Source organism: Tripterygium wilfordii, chromosome 5 (assembly GCF_013401445.1).
Source record: "Tripterygium wilfordii isolate XIE 37 chromosome 5, ASM1340144v1, whole genome shotgun sequence".
In the NCBI taxonomy this organism is placed as follows: domain Eukaryota; kingdom Viridiplantae; phylum Streptophyta; class Magnoliopsida; order Celastrales; family Celastraceae; genus Tripterygium; species Tripterygium wilfordii.
In genome coordinates this window covers 8,560,264-8,573,609 of record NC_052236.1, presented here as the reverse complement: position 1 = coordinate 8,573,609, position 13,346 = coordinate 8,560,264, and the positions used below count along the sequence as shown (strand labels likewise).

Below are 13,346 nucleotides of genomic sequence, written 5' to 3'. Positions count from 1 at the left end.
AATGGTGATAATGGAGGTGATAATGGTGATAATAATGTTAACAAGCCAATTATTATTGGTTCCGGTGTCAAACGCACAGACGTGCTACTCCACAGAGCTGAGCTCATTTGCGCTGGCAATATCTCGGGGAAACGGCAAATGATTAAATCTCGGACAAACGATTTATTGGTTGATGACCTTAATTTCCCACGGCAAAATGATTAAATCTCAGACAAATTATTTCTTCGTTGATGACCTTATTTTCCACACGCCAAAGAAATTTGTTTTTATTAAGGCCAATAAATCATTTGTCGAAATCTCCTATATAACGCAGAACTAAGCCTCAACTCCTACCCATCCTTAATTTTAATTTCCTTTCCAATACTTAACCATGCTTCTCAAAGCACTAGTCTATTTTTCGCACCTTCAAGTGCTATTGATCCTCTCATTCGTGGCTTCTTCTTTTGCTGTACCCTCCTCAAATGTGACTGATGAAGAAGCTCTTGTTGCTTTCAGTTCTGCAATAACATATGATCCCACCAACACAATCCTGGGTAGTAACTGGAGTACTAGAGGAGGCAACTTCTGTGATTGGGTTGCGGTCACTTGTAGCAAACGCAGGCAGAGAGTCACCGCTCTGGATTTTTCCAATATGGGACTTGAAGGTAAAATATCCCCTTACGTTGGAAACCTATCCTTTCTGGTTTCACTTGTTCTTTCTAACAACAGTTTTCATGGTCACATACCATCTGAGTTGGGTCGTTTGCATAGACTTAAAACACTTAATTTACAAATGAACCTATTGGAAGGATCGATACCTCCGAGTTTACACAACTGCTTTAAGCTTGAACGTGTTTCTCTAGCAGTAAACATGTTAAGTGGTGGCATACCAGAGGAGTTGGGCACTTTAAAAAACCTTCAGGTCCTCTTTCTAGTGAGAAACAATCTTAATGGCACCATCCCAATTTCCTTTGGAAATTTGTCGGTGTTAGAGACCTTTACACTGATGGAGAACAGATTTACAGGTTCATTTCCATTGTTCATGTTTAACATCTCCTCTATTGAATATTTAAGTCTCTCAAACAATAGCTTCTCTGGCTATCTTCCAACTGATATTTGTCTCCACTGGCCTAGACTAGACCAACTATACCTTGATGGCAACCAATTTATAGGCCAAATTGCATCTACTTTACGCCATTGCACAGGATTAACAAAGTTGGATCTCTCCCATAACAAATTTAATGGAAGTGTGCCAATAGGACTCGGGACTCTACAGAAGCTCGAGTTTCTTTCTCTTGCAAGAAATGACTTGACTGGTACAATTCCAACTTCTTTGGGAAACATTTCAAGCCTAGCGGAGTTGTTATTGTCTGAAAATAACATTCATGGAGGCATTCCTGACGAGTTTGCGAAGTTGACAAGTTTGGTTGTTTTGCATTTGCAATACAATTACCTCACTGGGCCCACACCTCAATCACTCTTCAACATTTCCTCTCTCAGAGTTATTTCGATTGTTAGCAATAACATCTCGGGAGAACTTCCACCTAATACAGGGCTTTGGCTTCCGAATCTTGAAGAGATGTATTTTGGGCTCAATCGAATTGGAGGAAGCATCCCTACTTATTTATCAAACTCATCGAAGCTATTTCTATTGGACCTATCTGAAAACTTGTTCATTGGACCAGTACCTTCAAGTCTCGAAAATTTGCCTCATCTTCGCATCTTCAGTATAGGAAGCAATAGACTAACCGGAGACCCTAGATATGAGGAGCTGAGGTTTCTTACTGCACTGACAAATTGTCGGTTCCTTGAAAAGCTATCCATTAGCAATAATCGTCTTGGTGGTGTCCTACCATATTCCATTGGAAATTTTTCAGATTCTCTACAAATGATTATTGCTTCCGAAAACCACATACACGGTCCAATTCCAGAATCGATTAGTTCATTAAGAAACTTGAATACATTGGTGTTAGGAGATAACAACCTCTATGGAACTATTCCACCAACTATTGGCAATTTGCAAAACTTACAGAGGTTGTTTCTCCGTAACAACCAGATTAGAAGTTCTATCCCTGAAGAAATTTGTAATCTAAGAAATCTGGGAGAATTGTCACTCCAGGATAACAGGCTTGCGGGACCTATTCCACAATGCATTGGATCACTCAATCATCTTCAAGAGCTAGATCTAAGCAATAACTCATTGTCATCATCAATTCCTGTAAGTTTGTGGAGCCTTGAAAATATCATTATCATGCATTTATCAAACAACTTCTTAGGTGGGAAACTATCTTCAGAAATGAAAATGTCACGAGTCATGGAAGAAATGGATATTTCTCAGAACCAAATCACAGGTAAAATCCCATCTATTCTTGGGGCCTTTGAAAGCTTAAGGTACCTTGATCTGTCAAAGAACTCACTGCATGAGACTATTCCTGAAACGCTTGGTGGCTTACAATCACTGGAGTTCTTGGATCTCTCCTATAATTATATATCTGGTCCGATTCCCAAGTCGCTGGAGACACTCGATCATCTTGAGTATTTGAATCTATCTTATAACGACTTATCAGGAGAGGTCCCATATGGAGGAATTTTTGCTAACTTTACGACAGAATCTTTTCTGGCAAATAAGGAGCTTTGTGGGCAATTATTAACAAAACCTTGCCCTCATCAAAATTCCAACACCAAACAAATCCTCTTGAAGTACATTATTCCAATTGTTGCAGTAGTGGTGGTCTTTATTTGTCTTCTATTTATATTGAGAGCATATAAACACAAGAACAAAAAGAGTACTCCAAGTTCTTCAGATTTGGTACAAATACCTGAGCAGAAAATCATTGCATATCATGAACTTCGTCGTGCTACAAATAACTTCTCTGACACCAATCTGCTCGGAATTGGGAGTTACGGCTCAGTCTATATGGGAACAATTTCTGATGGCACAGTTGTTGCTGTAAAGGTTCTGAATCCAAATGCACAGGATGCATTCAAAAGTTTTGACGCTGAGTGCAAAGTTTTGCGAACAACTCGACACAGAAATCTTGTTAAGATCATCACTTCTTGCTCAAATCCTGCGTTTAGAGCTTTGATTATGGAGTATATGTCAAATGGAAGCCTTGAGAAGTGGTTGTACTTCGAAAACTGCAACTTGAATCTCTTTCAGCGGATCAGCATCATGCTTGATGTGGCAATAGCTTTAGATTATCTCCACTATGGTCAGTCAGAGCCAATCGTACACTGTGATCTAAAGCCCAGCAATATCTTGTTAGATGAAGACATGGTCGCACATGTTGGTGACTTTGGCATTGCAAAAATCCTGACAAAAGCTGAAGATACAATGTATACGAGGACATTAGGAACCATTGGCTATGTTGCACCTGGTAAACTCGCTACTTGCTATAGATTTAAGTATTTAGCTAGATTATTAATTTGCTAAACGTACCAAATTACAAATTAGTTCTTAATAAATGATAAGCTTCTTCTTCCTCATCATTTAACTTGTTGACTAGTGTGATCATTATTCAACAGAGTATGGCTCCGAAGGATGTGTTTCTATAAAGGGTGACATGTACAGCTATGGGATAATGATGCTGGAAATAGTTACTGGAAAGAAACCCACAGATGAAATATTTAGCGGAGAAGTGAGCTTGAGGCAATGGGTTAGTGCATCATATCCTAATGCGTTACTGGATGTTGTTGATTCTGTTTTAAAGCCAAATGGAAACAACGCCACAGATATTGACATGGTACAAGGTTTTCTTTTCTCCCTCTTGGAAATGGGTCTTGAGTGTTCAAGAGAAATACCAGATGAAAGAATGGATGTCAAGGACATAGTTGCAAAGCTGACCAAGATCAAGCAGAAGATTCTACACCGACAAAGATATCGTTCTATGTTTCTTGCTTCGTGAAGGAAGTAGAGATGATAAGGATGCAGATATTCCTCTCTCTATCACAATAAGGTTTCTCTCCTTTCCATGTATATTACTTTGCAAGTTTGGAGCATCTGTTCCAAATCAGTTTCTTTTATACAAGCAAAGGCAGACTTGTTATTGTGAAAAAATACATGTGTGTGTAGATATCACACACACTTATACTATTCAAATGTTTTTTCAATCAAACTGAGTAAATAGAATCAATGGACAACTTCTACACCACCTAATCCACAACAAGAGTCTACCACCTTATTAAGCTTATTATAAACTAATCTACAATAACTAATGGTTAATAAATTGATGATGTATTAGACCAAGTAAAAATGTAACAACCCGCAGCATAGCACGGGTTTATTGCTAGTGTGTGTGTGTGTATATATATATATATATATTAGATAAGCTTGAATACAATACAACAAGAATTTGCTTTTCACTAATTTATCTAATGCTCAACTTTATCATCTGGAATAATCTTATTGAAAAAAACCAAAAGAAATAATTTTTATGTAAATGGAAAGTCTAAGTTAGACAGTGATGTTTAGTATTATTCGTACACAAATATGATCAAATTAATTACATATAAATATCATTACTCAAATTAAAGACATTGGACACATATGGCAATATTAACAGACTTTCATGGATGCTTCAATGCATCAAGCCCCTATATTTTCACTGTTTTATAGCTTTCATTCTAACTGGCCCATGGGGTTAGCCTCAATGTGTTTTGGTTTTAGGCCACATAACACAAAACCGCAAATAGATCGTAATAGCTAAATATGGTCAAAGTGACGGAATTAAACCAAGAGAGAAAAGGAAATAAAGCAATGAGTGATAATCCACAAAAGAGAAAGCCCTTTGAACTGCTATAAATATTCATTATCTAAAACTTATATCACGCTTTCCCCAAACCTAACCATAAACTCATTAACTACATTTTAGGTGTTAATTAGAGTCCAAGTAGGTGCTTGATTTGAACGAATATTAGAATATAGACATGACAATGAAATACTACTTAATCATTGAAGATAATCCTAGAAAATAGCCCCTTATAAAAATTTGTTCAACCAATAAATAGTGAATGACTAATGGAGCATACATGTGTGTGACTCAAAAGAATGATTGGTAGAGTAGTAACAAAGGATATATCAAAGGTCTTTCAAGAAAACGATATACCAAATAGCAGTCAACAAAACAACCAAGAGCAATACACTTTAATAGATTCTAATAAATAATCAATTTTTTGCATAGCTTAATTTTAAGAAATTCCTAAATAAATAACCTTAGGTGTAGCGAACAAAGAACTAAATGAGTCATAGACTTATGATAAAGACCACTGTAGGCATAAAATGAGGAATATAAGTTGTTTGAGATGATTAATGTTTGATTGTGTCGTCAACAATCCCTTATTTAGATTTTTCTTTGTCCTTTCTTTTGATGTGAGCAATTGTCTTCTTCTTTTTTATATCATGTAGTGGCTTCTCTATTTTTATTGTTCCCCTGTTTATGTAAAAAAATATATAAGTTTATTTATAAGTTTTGGTATGTAAATATTTTATAGTGCAAAGTTTCATTTAGAGAATATATTTCATACCTTTTTTCTTGTTTCTTATATCTCTGGAGCAAAGTAGATATTAATTGATCATCAGAATCGTATGCATCAGAATCTTCAAGCACTATAAGTTGAGTACTTTTCTTGCGGACAATTGACCTTATTTTTTTGCGGTGTATGTATTTGCATATTTGTTTCTAACTGAGTCAATGGTTCTTTGTCTATCGTGATCAGTATTTCAGGCTCTTCAGGAAATACTTCTTCTTGTTTTTCCCCTTGAATGAATATTTCTAAAAAAAAAACTCCTTAATATTTGAATATTAAAATATTAAGGAGTTTTTCTGGTAATTGTCTTGTATGCAAATATTACTTATTTTTTATGAATATTTCTAAAGAAATATTTCTCGTTTTTATGTAAATTCTAAGGATTTTTTATTTGTTTTGGTAAGTGATTATAATTATTATTGATGAAATTATTATTTCATGAGTTAATAGAATTTAAACTGATAGTATAATATATGGAAGTTTTTAGTGGTCTTTTATTATTGTGGGTCCCACAAATTTACAAGAGATATAAACAGATGCGAGAATATACAAATCAATAGCTACTCTTCTCAAATACATATACATGCCTTACATTTTATAGTTATCGATGTAGTATTACAAGTGGAGTAAAAAACTGTATCGTAAAATACATTTGAATATTTAAATCAATTTTATCTTAACAAGATGTTTGTATCACTTCAAATGTCACTATGATAGAAGCATTTCTCACTTCAAAACCCGTTTAGTTGCTAAGGGGTTTCATCAACGCCCTGGTGTGGATTACCATGAAACCTTCAGTCCTGTTATAAAACCAACCACAATTCGTATTGTTCTTTCCGTGGCTGTTAAAACCGCTGCCCTATAAGGCAGCTTGGGTGCAACTTATGTTTCTGCGAATCCTGTATTTCACTCTTGCATGAAACATATTGCTCTCGATTATCAGTTTGTTTGTGACATGGTCCAGGGTGGTGATCTGCAGGTTTCTCATGTTTTCACGCATTCACAACTTGCGGATCTTCTTACGAAACCTCTACCAAAGGCACGGTTCCTATTTCTTCATTCCAAGCTTGGATAGGTGATGGGGGAGTATGTGATCGAGAAACTGGTTGAGAAAACGAGATAACTGTTGACAGACACTAGATGACGAACATTGCGAGAGGTGGGATGGCCAAGACGATCATGCCACAGATCAAGGTTGGGTTTGACAAGAGATGTGGAAGCCTGCTTCTTCACTAAAGATGAGTGTTGCAAAGTTGGTCATTCATAAACAGTATTTCTACTCCGGTGCGAACTAGAGGTGCCCCCGTGGTTAGATCCTTGACATGAAAAGAATCAGGAAAAAATTCATTAGTTCGGCAAAACTGAGAAACAAAAGTCAAATTTTGCTGCATATGAGGAACACATAGAACATTTGCCCACTGAAAAGGGGCAGGAGAATGAGGTAATTTAAGATAGTTAGTATGAGTAATACGCAAACCTGCACCATTACCAATAATAACATCATCATAACCCTCATAAGGTTCATTAAGTGTGAGACTGCTCAAATCAGTTATGACAATATGAGATGTGCCGGTGTCAAGAAGCCAGTTGGGATTGGCGTTGTGGGATTTGGAAGTGGTAGTATGATTGGCCCTGGGAGGAACCGAAAGATTCATAAGCCGTTTGGCTGCAAAGCAGCTGCGGGCACTATTGACAATTTTGTCACAAAATTGACAAGTTATGGTGCTGCAGCTAGTTCATCAGACAAACAATGTACCTTACTCAAAAAATCTACCATGGATTCAGTACCACGACTGATAATGGACAGCTGATTTGTGAGCCCCATTATTCTAGAGGCGGCGGCATTTGCAAAGCATTTTGCTAGCCTTGCCCAAGCTTCTACAGAGGTTTTAGCAGAATTGACAAATGGAACAATTTTTTCAGCTAAAGAAGACATGATACCGTGTTTAATGAATTGATCATGTCGATCCCATAACAAACGTGTTGACTTGTGTTTTTGATGATTGTGTATGATTGTATATTAAAATGTGTGTGAGCATGCTTGACTTGAACATATCCTAAAATGCTAGAAAACATGCTTAAATGGTTATTTGGTCAATTGTTTAATATCTTAATTGTGCATATACAAATGAAGGCTTATGCATATCTCTATGTGAATTTGGTATCTATATATTTTTGAGAAAGTGCTGGAAATTAAGTTTTGAAAATAAATATACATGGACTAAGTTAGGGTATTAATCTTCTAATGATCATAATTTATCTTACTTAGGTCCAAATTACTTGAAACTTGAACCACATGCACATGAAGGTTTAATATATGTTCTAGGACTATAATCATGAGAAATTAAGTGCATCACATATATATTTGGTCATATGCTTAAATTCCGCCAAAACTAGGTTTTACCTAATTTTGTGCATATGTGTTCTTTGTGAACGTAGTGAACCAAATGAACTCCGATTTAAATGAAATTTCGTGTGCATCTTAGTTTCATCACTATGAACATATTTGACTTAGTAAAGTTCAAGAGAAAATGTCATTTACACTGAGTTTGCAAAATAACATTGAATTTACACTTAGAATTTATCGGTTTCACTATTAGTGACTTATTTGCTTGGTTGAGTGACCAAACGATTTCCGATTGTTATGAAATTTTATGTGGACATTCTAATATATATAAAATGATTTATCATGCAGTAATACGAATTTTCTGGGTTGTTTTTCTAATGTAATTAACCTATGCGCTCTATATGAAGCTCTTTGAGCTTACATGCAATTGGGGAGTTCTACCTCCTATTTCTTTGTAGGTTAATCATCATGAGGATGTTATATCACTCAGAATTCAGTTTGCTCAAGTGAATTGAAGTCCGGTTTTCAAGTATGAGCTTGGATCTCTAGAAAACCAAGAAAAACCTATGTTCATCAACCTTCCACTAAGGCATTTTGATTGATGATTGGAACTAGTCTTAGGGCTGTATAATATGGATATATTGGTGCTGCCAAATTCAGAGTTTGAAGTCAAGATTGGAGGGACATGTTTGGTCACTTGAAGGATCTCTTGTCTTCATCAAACAAGATCTTGCACATGCTTCCTTTATTGAGGTCAATGATCATATTTTTGTGAGAAGACAATTGATGAAGCTAAAGGACAAATGCAATGGTTGAAATTTGTAAGAGATGAGAAAGTATATTTTGCAACTAGACAAGACTTAGATTATGAAGATATTCTTGAAGACTACAAGCTCCAACGGTACACTAATCTATGGCTGAGATTGAATTGTTTTGAATTATGAATGGATCAGATTACAACAAGACTTGAAGGATTAAGATGACCATTTAAAAGGTGAATCCAATGGTTGTGCATAAGACCATATTCTTGCTTGCAATTTTTGACTTAAAAGAAGATCTTACTTGATTTTTGGAGTCAAAGATTGTTGCAAGTTGCTACACATTTTGTAGGAAATCATTGGAGATACCAAGGCTAAGATTTGGTGTAAGTTTGATCAAATGGTCAAAGATGACAAAATTGTTGGAGATACCAAGGTCAAGATTTGGTGCAAGTTTGATCAAATTGTCAAAGATGGCTGCAAGTGCACATGACAACTCAAATCTTTGAAAGCTAGACTTGGAAAATAATGCAAGTGCAACGGCTACATATTGTAAGGTCAAGATTTAATGATCTATTCATTCAATGGCCAAGATTTGCACATGTCATTGAAGGTCGAGATTTGAAGATAGAAAAAGATCCAATGGTGGAAATCACAAGAGCTTGGTAAATTATAAAGAGGGGTTCTTCCTCATTCCAACTTGGAGAAGCCAAAATTACATTGAAGAAATTCTTGTTCTCAAAGCTTCCAAGCTAGTTTGTGCCATTGAATCCAAGCTTCTACCCAAGCCACTCTAAAGGCTTCCTCACTATTTTGCTTTTGCAAAGAGGGAGTGCTTCTCATTTGGCTTCTTATTTTCAGATTCGAAAATCCTCATTATTCTTCATTTTCTATCCAACCCGTGAGGTGATATTGTGATTCTTGAGTGTTCCTCAACCCTATTTGCTTAGTGCAAACCTTGAGTGAACCATTTATACCGAACACTTGTAAAAGTCCCTTCATTGGGCAAAAACCTTGTTGAGGTTGAGTTTAAGGGAGTGCTTGAAACCCTTGGTTGTAAAGTTTGAAGATTGTCTTGAAATCTTCAGTTTTAAGGGTGACCTAAAAACCCTTGTGAGTTTTGTGGAGCTCTTGAGAAAACCACATCCTTAGTGGAGGTTGGAAAATCCTAGGTTGGTGAACCTAGGTAGTAGATGTTGATGGATCGTACTTAACACAAGAGGGGGGGTGAATTGTGTCCCCAAATTCCGATAGGAATCTCTTTTTATAATTTAAAAGGAAATCAATGTCAATTAACAATTATCACACAAATTTGAACTCTAATGATTATCCTAATCAATATTCATTTCAATGCAAGATGTGATACAATATGGTGAATGATCAATTATCAAATAATCAAGGAATTGCAAAAACAGATTTTTTTTTTCAAACAACACACTGCACACAGATTTTACAACTCAAATTTCACCTAGCAAATCAAGTCAGAATTCAATGAAATTTGGTATGCAGTATCACAACATCCTAATGAATACTATATCAAAAATTCAGATTAAAATTCAAAGTTTAGCTATGTGAACAGTGCACGGACAGACTAGTGGTTCAGAAAATTCTGCAATCAAAACACTTAATCAATCAACAAGCAAGCAATGCAATCAAGAAAATCCACACAGCAATTTATAGTAGTTCGGAGACTCTTCTCCTACATCTACTACCTAGGTTCACCAACCTAGGATTTTTCAATCTCCACTAAGGATGTGGTTTTCTCAAGAGCTCCACAAAACTCACAAGGGTTTTTAGGTCACCCTTAAAACTGAAGATTTCAAGATAATCTTCAAACTTTACAACCAAGGGTTTCAAGCACTCCCTTAAACTCAACCTCAACAAGGTTTTTGCCCAATGAAGGGACTTTTACAAGTGTTCGGTATAAATGGTTCACTCAAGGTTTGCACTAAGCAAATGGGGTTGAGGAACACTCAAGAATCACAATATCACCTCACGGGTTGGATAGAAAATGAAGAATAATGAGGATTTTCGAATCTGAAAATAAGAAGCCAAATGAGAAGCACTCCCTCTTTGCAAAAGCAAAATAGTGAGGAAGTCTTTAGAGTGGCTTAGGTAGAAGCTTGGATTCAATGGCACAAACTAGCTTGAAAGTTTTGAGAGCAAGAATTTCTTCAATGTAATTTTGGCTTCTCCAAGTTGGAATGAGGAAGAACCCCTCTTTATAATTTACCAAGCTCTTGTGATTTCCACCATTGGATCTTTCTCTATCTTCAAATCTCGACCTTCAATTACATGTGCAAATCTTGGCCATTGAATGAATAGATCATTAAATCTTGACCTTACAATATGTAGCCGTTGCACTTGCATTATTTTCCAAGTCTAGCTTTCCAAGATTTGAGTTGTCATGTGCACTTGCAGCCATCTTTGACAATTTGATCAAACTTGCACCAAATCTTGACCTTGGTATCTCCAACAATTTTGTCATCTTTGACCATTTGATCAAACTTACATCAAATCTTGGCCTTGGTATCTCCAACGATTTCCTACAAAATGTGTAGCAACTTGCAGCCATCTTTGACTCCAAAAATCAAGTAAGATCTTCTTTTAAGTCAAAAATTGCAAGCAAGAATATGGTCTTATGCACAACCATTGGATTCACCTTTTAAATGGTCATCTTAACCCTTCAAGTCTTGTTGTAATCTGATCCATTCATAATTCAAAACAATTCAATCTCGGCCATAGATTAGTGTACCGTTGGAGCTTGTAGTCTTCAAGAATATCTTCATAATCTAAGTCTTGTCTAGTTGCAAAATATACTTTCTCATCTCTTACAAATTTCAACCATTGCATTTGTCCTTTAGCTTCATCAATTTTCTTCTCACAAAAATCTTATCATTGACCTCAATAAAGGAAGCATGTGCAAGATCTTGTTTGATGAAGATAAGAGATCCTTCACATGACCAAACATGTCCCTCCAATCTTGACTTCAAACTCTGAATTTGGCAGCACCAATATATCCATATTATACAGCCCCAAGGCTAATTCCAATCATCAATCAAAATGCCTTAGTGGAAGGTTGATGAACATAGGTTTTTCTTGGTTTTCTAGAGATCCAAGCTCATACTCGAAAACCGGACTTCAGTTCACTTGAGCATACTGAATTCTGAGTCATATGAGACCACAATGATGATTAACCTACAAGGAAATAGGAGGTAGAACTCCTCAATTGTATGTAAGCTCAAAGAGCTTCATATGGAGCGCATAGGTTAATTACATTAGAAAAACAACTCAGAAAATTCATATTACTGCATGATAAATCATTTTATATGTATTAGAATGTCCATGTAAAATTTCATAATAATCGGAAATCGTTTGGTCACTCAACCAAGCAATTAGGTCACTAATAGTGAAACCGATAAATTCTAAGTGTAAATTCAATGTTATTTTGCAAACTCAGTGTAAATGACATTTTCTCTTGAACTTTACTAAGTCAAATATGTTCATAGTGATGAAACTAAGATGCACACGAAATTTCATTTAAATCGGAGTTAATTTGGTTCACCACGTTCACAAAGAACACATATGCACAAAATTAGGTAAAACCTAGTTTTGGCGGAATTTAAGCATATGACCAAATATATATGTGATGCACTTAATTTCTCATGATTATAGTCCTAGAAAATATATTAGACTTTCATGTGCATGTGGTTCAAGTTTCAAGTCATTTGGACATAAGTAAGATAAATTATGATCATTAGAAGATTAATACCCTAACTTAGTCCATGTATATTTATTTTCAAAACTTAATTTCCAGCACTATCTCAAAAATATATAGATACCAAATTCACATAAAGATATGCATAAGCCTTCATTTGTATATGCACAATTAAGATATTAAACAATTAACCAAATAACCATTTAAGCATGTTTTCTAGCATTTTAGGATATGTTCAAGTAAAGCATGCTCACACACATTTTAGTATACAATCATACACAATCATCAAAAACACAATGTTGACTAGACACTAAGTCTTGGTCCAACAATCTCTTCATATTTCATTCGTATAAATATTCAAAAGTAAGAATCATCATAAACCAATATCTTTCTCAAGAAATCTTCAAGGATGGATACTCCTAACTCTCCACCTGTAAAAAGGTCTAGAACTGATGAAGGTTCTACTTCTAAAGAAGAAGAAGGTGGAGGTGATCCCAGATTCAACCTCTCCCCTATAAGGGAAGACGTATACGAGGACGATCCCCAGAAAACTATCGAATCTCTACAAGAAGCTTTGAGGGAAACCAAAAGGAGACTTAAAAAAGCAACCGACAAGGTTCAAGACTACAAAAGGCAACTTATGGTTTCAAGGTATGCCATACAAGGTGTTCGATATATGTCATGGGGCAGACAAGCAAGTACTCATGACCCAGATAAATTGCACGAAGCAATCACTGAGATCACAGTACAACTTGGATCTGTTGCAGATGGAATAGACAGTGTTCTTTATACCCTAGAATAAAATCTTTGTCCAACAATCTCCCCCTTTTTGATGATTCCAAAATGTGCAATGTAGTTTTCTAAAGATGTACCATTTTTTTATTTTATTTTTTTTAGAACTACAATCTTTATACCCTAGAATAAAATCTTTGTCCAACAATCTCCCCCTTTTTGATGATTCCAAAATGTGCAATGTAGTTTTCTAAAGATGTACCATTTTTTTATTTTTTATTTTTTA

General features: G+C 35.6%; 1 protein-coding gene across 1 annotated transcript; it reads left to right on the top strand.

The window, feature by feature from the left end:
• Positions 1-325: 325 nt before the first annotated feature.
• Positions 326-4,078, top strand: LOC119998477 (probable LRR receptor-like serine/threonine-protein kinase At3g47570). Its single transcript, XM_038845821.1, has 2 exons — positions 326-3,356; positions 3,505-4,078. The coding sequence occupies exons 1-2, from the start codon at positions 371-373 to the stop codon at positions 3,882-3,884; spliced, it is 3,366 nt and encodes a 1,121-aa protein (XP_038701749.1). The 5' UTR covers positions 326-370; the 3' UTR covers positions 3,885-4,078.
• The last annotated feature ends 9,268 nt before the right edge of the window (positions 4,079-13,346 follow it).

Excerpts from the sequence above, each read along its gene's own strand:
- LOC119998477 (XM_038845821.1), top strand. The coding sequence starts at position 371 with ATGCTTCTCAAAGCACTAGTCTATTTTTCGCACCTTCAAGTGCTATTG. Across the intron at positions 3,357-3,504 it reads CATTGGCTATGTTGCACCTG|AGTATGGCTCCGAAGGATGT; the intron begins GTAAACTCGCTA and ends ATTATTCAACAG.